Source organism: Lactuca sativa, chromosome 4 (assembly GCF_002870075.4).
Source record: "Lactuca sativa cultivar Salinas chromosome 4, Lsat_Salinas_v11, whole genome shotgun sequence".
NCBI lineage: Eukaryota > Viridiplantae > Streptophyta > Magnoliopsida > Asterales > Asteraceae > Lactuca > Lactuca sativa.
In genome coordinates, this window is record NC_056626.2 from 324,165,663 (window position 1) to 324,175,843 (window position 10,181).

At 34.2% G+C, this 10,181-nt stretch overlaps 1 protein-coding gene across 1 annotated transcript; it reads right to left on the reverse strand.

The window, feature by feature from the left end:
• Nucleotides 1-611: 611 nt before the first annotated feature.
• LOC128133679 (uncharacterized) lies at nt 612-2,492 on the reverse strand. Its single transcript, XM_052771198.1, has one exon. It carries the CDS (start codon nt 2,490-2,492, stop codon nt 612-614), a length of 1,881 nt encoding a protein of 626 aa, XP_052627158.1.
• Nucleotides 2,493-10,181: the final 7,689 nt, after the last annotated feature.

Consider the following 10,181-nt stretch of genomic DNA (forward strand, 5'->3'; position numbering starts at 1 on the left):
CTCCAGGAGTACTATCAATGTTTTGTCGGCTAGACATTTCTTAAGGTTGGAGACGTGGAATGTGTCGTGAATGGCGCTTAACTCTTGGGGCAATTGAAGTTTATACGCTACCGGACCAATCCTTTCAAGGATTTCAAAGGGTCCAACATATGTCGGGCTTAGTTTTCCTTTCTTACCAAAACGCACAAGCCCTTTCCAAGGCGACACTTTTAAAAGTACCTTGTCTCCTACTTGAAATTCTAATGGTTTTCGACGATTATCCGCATAACTTTTCTGACGATATCTAGCAGCTTTAAGCTTATCCTTGATGATAGCAATCTTGTCAGATGTTTCCTGGATAAGTTCGACTCTAGTCAACTGTCTGTCTCCGATTTCTGTCCAGCATAAGGGCGAACGACACTTGCGTCCATACAATGCTTCATATGGAGCACATTGAATACTTGTGTGGTAGCTATTATTGTAGGAAAACTCAATTAGAGGCAAATGAGTATCCCAATTTCCTTTGAACTCAATGACACACGCTCGTAGCATGTCTTCCAATGTTTGTATTGTTCTCTCCGTCTGCCCATTTGTCTGAGGGTGGTAAGCTGTGCTCAAATCTATCTTGGTTCCTAGTGCCCTCTGTAACATCCACCAAAATCGAGATGTAAAACGACTATCTCTATCAGAAATGATAGACAGGGGTACACCATGCAGAGAAACAATTTTGCTATCGGTGCCGCTCCGGGAACTAAGTCTATCCGAAATTCGACCTGCCTGTGAGGGGGTAAACCGGGAAATTCCTCCGGAAACACTTCGAGATAGTTTTGAACCACTGGAACCTCCTTGAGTTGCTTAGCTTCAGGTTCTCTTTCTAGCACGTGAGCCATGAATGCAATACAATTCTTCTTCAGGTACTTGTGAATCTTCATGCTTGATACTATGTTTAAACTTCTTCCTGGCTTCTCACCGTGTATGATAAGGGTTTCTCCATTAGGGAGAGGCACTCTAATGACTTTCTCGTAACAACCAATGTCCGCTCTATTTTTGGATAACCAATCCATCCCTACTATCACATCAAAACTACCTAGTTCTATAGGAATTAGGACAATGCTAAATAGTTTATCAGCTAAATTCAGAGTACAACCAGGAATTATATCATTAGCCCTAATTTCATACCCATCAGCAAGTTCAATAGCATAAGCATTCCTCATCTTTACCGATTTCAAGCCAATTAACGGTCTAAATGCTAAAGAAACAAAACTCCTATCTGCTCCCGCATCGAATATTACTGATGCAAAATGGTTGTTCAGGAGGAACGTACCTGTTATCACTTCAGGGTTCTGACGAGCTTCTTCTGCACCAATCACAAAGGCTACACCTCTTGGCTGTCCAACTTGATTTCCTTGAAAGTTTTGCCTGGCTTGGCCTTGTCCATTGTTACCAGGTCCATTGTTCAGTTTAGGACATGCTCTACGGAGATGATCAGTACTCCCGCACTCGTAACATGTCCTTTTTCCCTCCTTATTCACCTTACAATACTTCGAGTAATAGCCTGTTTGCTTACAGTTTTGGCACACCGGGCAAGCTCCCTTGTGATGGAAGTTACACTTATTGCACTTCGGAAGCGGCCCTGAGTACTGCTTTCGCTCCTGCACTTCCTGTCCTTGAGTTTTCACTGGTTCTTGCTCCTGGGCTCTTACCATAAAATTTCTTGAGACTTTCTGCTTCCTCCCTGACTTGCCTCCATATTTCTTCTCTCCCTGATTTGCTGGCTTCCTCTTGTTACTAGAGCTTTCCTTTGTCGATGCTCCCATCCTTATCACATCATTGGTTAGTCGATTCGCTAGACTTACTGCACTTTGAATGGTAGTTGGGTTTGCTGAGGTAACCATTCCCCGAATCTTTGGTGCCAGACCCCAGATGTAACGATCTATCCGTTTCTCCTCAGGAGTAACCATGTGAGGTACCAGTTTTGCTAGTTCATGAAATCGGACTGTGTACTTCTCTATTTGTGTTCGAACCATAGAATGGTTCCAGAATTCAGATTCAAGTTTTTGAAGTTCATCCTTGGGACAATACTCCTCTATCAGTAGCTTCTTTAGGTCTTCCCAAGTTAGCTGATATGCCGTTGTACGGCCTCGGGTTTGCACTAGAGTATTCCACCAGGTTAATGCCCTATCTTGGAGTAGGCAAGATGCATACTCAACTTTGTTGCGCTCGAGGCATTTGCTAATGTGAAGGACCGACTCCATGCTGTCAATCCATTTCAGCAACCCGACCGCACCTTCCTTTCCATGGAACTCCTTAGGTTTACAGGCCATAAAGGACTTGTATTTACATTCTCTTTCATTGTTTCCCCGGTTTCCTCCACTACTTCCTTGGTTAGCATTAAGTCCTGCAGTTACTTGAGTAACAATGTTTGGGATTGCTTCCATGAGTTGTTGTGCTACAACTTGAGCAACATCGGGTGTTTCGTTCTGTGGGCGCCCGCGACTAGGCCTGCCTGACATGGTTCTATGACACAGGAGAAGAAATACGTATAAATACATAAAATAATGTATAATATTTAGTTCACTACTATTTTGAAAACCGCAAGTGTTGTCAAATCATTGGTTTGCATTAATACTAGGCATATAGATTTTAGAAAGAAAAGAAAAGAAAATCTTTTTATTCAACCATTTACTAAATAAATTCTAGGGTTTGACCTCATAGTAAAAGTTTTCAAACATAAGATAAAATTCTTCATTACCATTTGAAATAACTTTAAAAACAAACCAATACATCAATCCCAAAATAAAGTTTTAAAATGTTTTTCCCAAAAGACACCCAACATGGGTTTTCATTTCATAACAAAATAAAATAAAATACTGAAATCAGAACCAAAAGCCAATCGCTATCCCAACAAGAAGCATCAACACCACAATTAGGAACAGCCCACCAAACACATAATATGTTGTCATCGCATGACCTGACTCTCGTCTAGCAGCACTAGCAGTGTTAGCAGTCTCCATCGAATACTGATACAGGATTTCCATTCCTGCCAAGACTTCATCCAAAACTTCTCGATGCCCAGCTATCACAGCGAGACTGTGACGTAGGCCCGCTGCTATCGACTGCAATCTACGGGACTCCTCCGGGGTCATACCTGGCTGTCTGACAGGTATCCCTATGACTTGCTGAGGTGAGGGTGCTCTCGGTCCTGCAACGCTGGGTCCTGCTCCGCTAGGTCCTGCCGTGCCATGTCCTGCTGTGCTGGCGGGTATCCTTCTTGGAATGGGAACACTCTTCCTCGCTGTCCTCCGAATGCGAAGTCCATAAAGCGGTGGCTGTGGCAACACCGATGTAGGTGATGCCTCGCGTCGTTGACTCGGGGCGTTGTCATTGCTGATCTCCACCGAGTTCCCAGTATCTTCTGTATCCTCTGATGGGTCTTCTTCTACCGAGGCGGGGGGATTACGTCGAGGGATAATAGTGACGTAGCCGGACTCATCGGCTGAGGCGGTAGCGCGGGAAGATGACGATGTTGACATAGTGGATTAGGACATAGTTTTAATGAGATATGAAATAAATGACAATGTATGCCTATAATATGCAATGCCCACACACACCAAAATTAACCATTTTGAATTTTTTTGAAATAAAGTTTTCTCAAAAGTTTTGTTGAACATATTCCCATTATATTTAGCTCAGGCTTTGTATAAATCTTTCCTTAATTAAACATAGGTGATCAAGCTATGTTTAATCGAGGTCCAATGATACAACTCCCGACCTAATTATACTAGTAATATGTTTGATGTAAAAAGAATTTATTTGTAAGTTTTAGTTATAGGTTGTGTTTTCTTAAAGAGAAACCGATGCTCTCTATAACTTTAGCTCTGATGCCACTTCTGTCACACCCCGCTAAAGCGGAAATGCAAGGTATGACAGCGATAACGGTTTCATTGCAAAAGATAAAGATACATCACCATAGCAGTATTTAAAAGTTTACAACCCATAGCTTAAAAGAAACAAAGTACAAGTTTTTCCAAAACAACATTATTCAAAATATAACTTCATAATAGCTTCAACACGATGCAGCATGCTCTATGATGATGAATCTTTACATTCACTTACTAATGATTTCCTGAAAAAGCATGTAAAACGAGCGTCAACTATGAAAATAGTTGGTGAGTTCACAAGTTTATAAAATCGAGCGTAAAACAAGGCTTTCCGTAAACACAAGTGCATTGCTTCAATGATAAACAAGTTGATTGCTATTAATGAATACAAGTTTATTGCTATAACGAGAAACGAGTTTGTATGTATATGAGCAAACAATGAGTCTCAACCAAACCTATGACTGAAGCCCTATCGAGATCTATGTTTATCGTTCCATAGATGAATATGGTATCATGCACTCCAGCGATTCGGGCGAGTGAGGAGTTGTCAATTCCTAATAGCGCTATCCATAATGACCATTGGCTCAAAAGAGTTAATGGTTAGAGATAAGGGAAGGGCCTTAGTACGATAAGTTCTCATGTTCCGTGTTGCATAGACATACATAAAGAAACATAGCAATACAATAGCAATCGTGTTTGATACAAATCAATTGAAATACAACATTCAAATAGGGGAGTGCGTGAATACTCACAATATGCAAAATATAGTAATCAAGTTTATACGAGTCAATTAAATATAACGAACATAAGTAGTTTAGGACATGCTTTTCCACCCAAAACATAAAAACCGAAAATAGGGGAGTGCGTGAATACTCACGATGTTTTGTGTAGGCACAAGCGGTACTTCGGGATGCACCAACGTCTTACTACCGGGATCCTACGACATCAAACACACGCACTAGTGAGTTCCATGTCGATATCTAATGCTAATATACTAAACTCTACATATAGGGAAATGCCAATTTATGTTTTAGTATTGGATTTTATATCAATTAGTTACACTTTTTCTGAAGTAATGAAATTCTATATATCGGGCGATTAATTACAACCTTGGAATATAAACTTTCCAAATTTTTAAGTCTCTATAACAACATAAATTCACGAAAAATAGCATTCGAGGGATAAAAATTCTCAAACTTTTTATTTAACTGTTATTACACAATAATAAGTTGGGAAAAATATAAAAATGGATTTCCAAGCTGTTTAATTATATTTTATGATTTTTGATCATTTATTTCAATAAAAATTGAAATAAATAGAAAACAGTTTCCAAAATTACCCAAACTTTTTATTTAATTGTTATTATACATAACTAGGCTGGTAAAAATATAAAAGATATTTTTCAGTGGGTATTTCTATTTTTCCTTGTTTTATTCCTTTAAATAATCATAAATTAAAGAAATAATATTAAACAGTTAAAATAAATCACCATAAATTTTTGTAACATCATTTACAGTGTAAATAAACTCGGAAAAATATCAAAAGTGGTTTTCATAATGTATAAACTGGTTTTGGGTATTTATGTGTATTTAAGTGCATTTTAATGTAATTAACTTTAGAAAATTAGAGAAAAATAGTTTACAGTAGAGGGAAATCCTCAAAATATTTATGTAACCTCCTACTGTATAATATGATATCCTGGTAAATTTTCATGAATTTTGGATAATCAGAACTATTTTTACCATTTTTAGACCATTATAATTACCAAAAATTGGTAAAAATAGTAATACATGATGAAAAATCTTGAAATTATTTTCTGTAGTCACCCATCACATGTAAGGTACGCGAAAATTGTTAGATAAAATTTTCATATCCTCTAAGGTGGTTTTGTAATTTATCATGTCCTAAAAAAAAGAAAATTAGAAATCGTATTAAACAGTAACAAAAATTTCTGAAATTTGGTGAGGGGTCATTATTCTCCATGAGTATCATTCATGAATTTATTTAGGATTTATTGACCGCTGGAAGTATTTTATATGATTTATGCCCTTGGTTTTAGCAATATCTCTAATAAATCAAAGAAATAACAAAAGCTCCTGAAATTTCCCAGATTATCTCATGCATGCAAGGGCTTTCAAAAGGTAAAATGTAAAAAAAATGTATTCAGAAGAGAAATGAGGGTAATGATTCCAAACAATTTAAGAAAAGTTGCATGCAATAATGCATGAAGTGTAAATGTGCCTGAAATTCATGAATTTGTGTAGCCCATTCAGTGAGGTTTTAAGCCACGAAATTTCAACCATCATTCACTAGATATGTTAAGTTTCTAAGGTATTTTTCCTCAGATTTATGGTTAGGTTTAAGGCCATTGATTATGCAAGACAAAAATAGTGATCACAGAAAAAGAGCTGTATGCGCAATCTTTTTGTAAAAATTGCCAAAAATCGGATATTTAATATTTTACAGTAAGACCAGTTGGGTTTGAAAGTTATTAATAATTGTGATGACGCACAAAAATTATTACTAGACACAGCTTGGTTTATACACACTATAATGCATGCATGTGATGTTTATTTTTATGTTATTGTATGTTATGTTTTGTGTAAGAAAATGAGTTTTACATGTCAAACAATATTTTAACATAAGATAATTTCACTTAGAGTCTGAGTAAAAAATATTTAAAAGATAACATAAGATGTTTATAAATTGATATTTGTAAAAACATTTTTACCGGTTACGGGTTAAAAATCGATTTTTTGCTGAAAATAGTTTTATTGTAAAACTTATAAATCCCCAACTTTAAAATATTTGAAATGGTTTGAAAGAAGTTTAAACATTATATAAATTCCATGTATTTACAATAAATAAGGAGTTATTTTTATTAAAAAGACTAAAATCGATTTATAGCATTATAACGACAAATAAAAAAACTAGTGATTATTGTTTGCGTCGAAACTTAATATCTGATATTGGTTTTTTAAACATAATGCAACATGTTGATATTATGTCTTATTCATTCCATATGAGATTTAAAACATAAGTATCATCACCCCAGTTTTGGTTTATCAAAATATGACTTTTATCATAAGATGCATAATATTGAGTTTATAAAATAAAAGGATTTTATTCTATAAATTCATAAAGTCATAAGATTTTGATTGTTAAAAGGAGATTTAAAATAGTGATTTTATAACTCATCCAAAACTCCAAGTCTTAAGAATAAAATAATGTTTTGTTAAGACTATTACTAGTTCCTAAATCCTATTTACGACTAAAATTAAAAATACTGAATTTTAGTTTATAATTGATCGTGGTTAATAGCAAATAAAATGAAGTTTTATTTGACACCCAAAGAACCTCATAACAAGTTATATGAATTTTTAAAAAGAGGTACATGAATTGTTGGATGCATGCGATATTCATAAGACCATGTTTATATAAGCTGTAATTGTAAAAAAATATATAAAACCTTTTCTGAAAATGCAAGTCATTGCCGTCCTTTTGAAGAACACTTGTTATCATTTGTATGGTCTTAGTGGCACAGGGTCACCAAGTCATTAGGATTGTCTTATGATGTTTGGGGTAGTTTTATAGTTTCTGGTTTTTTAAGGGTCACCTTGTCACTAGTTGGTTACATTACCAAAAGTTGTTTCAAGTAGGATGACTTGATCAGAATATTGTGTGATAAAGGTCATCTAATCATGAGAGGTCCGAAGAATAGATGGGATAAAATGCCAATTGAAACTATAGTTTTTTAGGATCCAATAATCAAGGAGTTACATATCATACGCAATTGGTAATCGCTACCTACCGCGTTCGATTAAGTTTATGGGATAAAGGTCACCTAACCAATTACTTGTTTCACTACTTGGATCCTAGAATTTAATAAATTAATTTTTTAAGAAAAAATAAAATGAATTAATTTTTAAAGACTAAATATTGAAAATACTAAATGAAACTTTGTTAAATTCTGTTGATAACTGTTAACACTCTTACACCCTGCAAAATCTATCTTGTTCATTTTCAAGAGATAGTAACATTTGATGGTTATAATTTCTATAACTGGTATAATATCTTGAGGCTCCACCTTAAAGATAAGTATAAATTATATATATTGAAAGATCCCATACTGGAATAACCTCTGCAAGCCAGTCTGTTTGATCATGATACTTTGATGGAAGTATTATTGTGATGATATTAATGTATCTCACATGATAATGGAGTAATTAACATTGAATTACAATAAGTTTTGGATACTTATGAAACATATCAAATATCTCATCAAGTAAAGCAGATATTCAATTAGAACAATAGAAAGTGCTTAAAGTATGTTCAAGCATTCAATAAAGGAAGTCGAAGAGATTGTGTACCCAAATAGACTTATAGTTTAGTTGAGGGAAATACAAAATAAACCCAGAAATGAAGAAATGACCAAATGATTAATGTTGTTTCTGTTGTGGAAGAAATTGGGCACAAAAAGAGAAATTGCTTCTCTAATCCCATCGAGCTATAAACTATGACTTGGACAAGACTTCAATTATCTATATGATAGAAATATTTGTTTTTCCGTCACACACTTCATTACGTTATACTTCAGGTGACACTAATAGTGGATATTATGTGCTGATGATTGGAAGAAATAATCAACTGATTACAAATAAATGATATTTTATGTTTAAGATATAACAATTGATGTTATAGTCTTTATTTAAACAATAGATGTTTTCCGCCTATTTTATAGGGACATGTAATAGTTGTTAATTCATGAATAAATCTAGATTTATTTATTTTTTAATGGATGCTAATATTCATGATCTGAAATGATGTATTCTATGTTAAATAATATTTTCACATAATGTTAATTATGAAGTAAATCTATAAGCTTTCAATAAATTCATAGTTCTGATCATAACCCCTAAATGATCAAATGCTATTTGATTGAAACATATCTATGTCTTAATCATCATGAATGTATAAATCAGAAATACATATACCAGCTTCAAAAGGATGGTATTTTCGAAGGAAAATGAGCTTGATTCATTTGATATATGTGAATCCTATTTATATGGGAAGATGATTCGAACAAAAAGGCTTGACAAAAAATTATAAATAAGTGATGTATGTAGTCTTCTCAATCCATGAATAGATTTGGTTATGGATACTTAGTCAATTTCACTGACGAATTTTAATTGTTATTGTTGAAACCTTTGATTTGCTCAAATTGTTTCATAGTGAAGATTGATATACAACTTAATAAGACCATTATTCACCTTTCCTTGTGATAAAGAAAATGAGTTTTGTGAACTGAGTCTTCTTGAAACAACTTAGGTGTTGTGGAATTGATTCACAACTCATTCCAAAAAAACCACTCACCCTTCATTAGTATATTTCTTGTGGCACATGATTACATATTCACTTGGATCTTTCTTTTGATGTTCGAGGTAGCCTTCATATTCTCTAGTGGGATAGGGTCACTTGTCCACTAGTTAAATGTCGATAGTACAAGTTTTTGAAAATGATAAAAATAGACCTTACAGTCTATTGTATGATGTTTTAAAAGAACTATTTACTTTATAAATGTGTTTGGAAATATTCTCAATGCAACAAATATATATTGAATATATATACTTTCCAACCAAACAGGTGGATTAAATAATTTCATTAGAATAAAGATGTAATGGTTTGTCCTTATCTAAAAGGTATGGAGTTATGGAGCTTATATTTGATAATAAACTTAATCACTCTAGCTTCTACTAATTGTATTTATGTAGACTATCCTAAATGAATGCCTAGGATGACGTTTCTATTAATCCCACCAATTTTCATTCCAGAAGAGAAGTGCTTGGAAAGTTCTTTTTCTAAGTGGGAGCAATTTGGAACTTTCAGAGCTAAAGATCCGTAAGATAAATGAATTTTAGCTTGGAACTAGCAAGTTTTCAACTGTTGTTGAATCTGCTCAACAGTTGATTAGAAACTAATACAACACATATAGATGCATTTAATTATGATTATCGAGTATGGGCTTGATTAATCTTCCTCGATATATTTTGACTATAAAGAGTAAATGAGTTTTTAATGGAGAAAACATACATGAATGAAAATCTTCTCAAGATTTAAGCGAACGTCTCATAGTATGAATCTTCTTACTTATAAGATAATTACATAGTGTGATTTCATTATAAATCAAGATGACTCTTGTGTTTTCTGTGAAGCTAGTAGGAGCACAGTAACATTCCTAAGCTTATATGTAATCGACATACAAATTCTTGGAATAAGGATGTATATAGATAGATCATGGCAACTTAAAGGATTAAGTAAAAT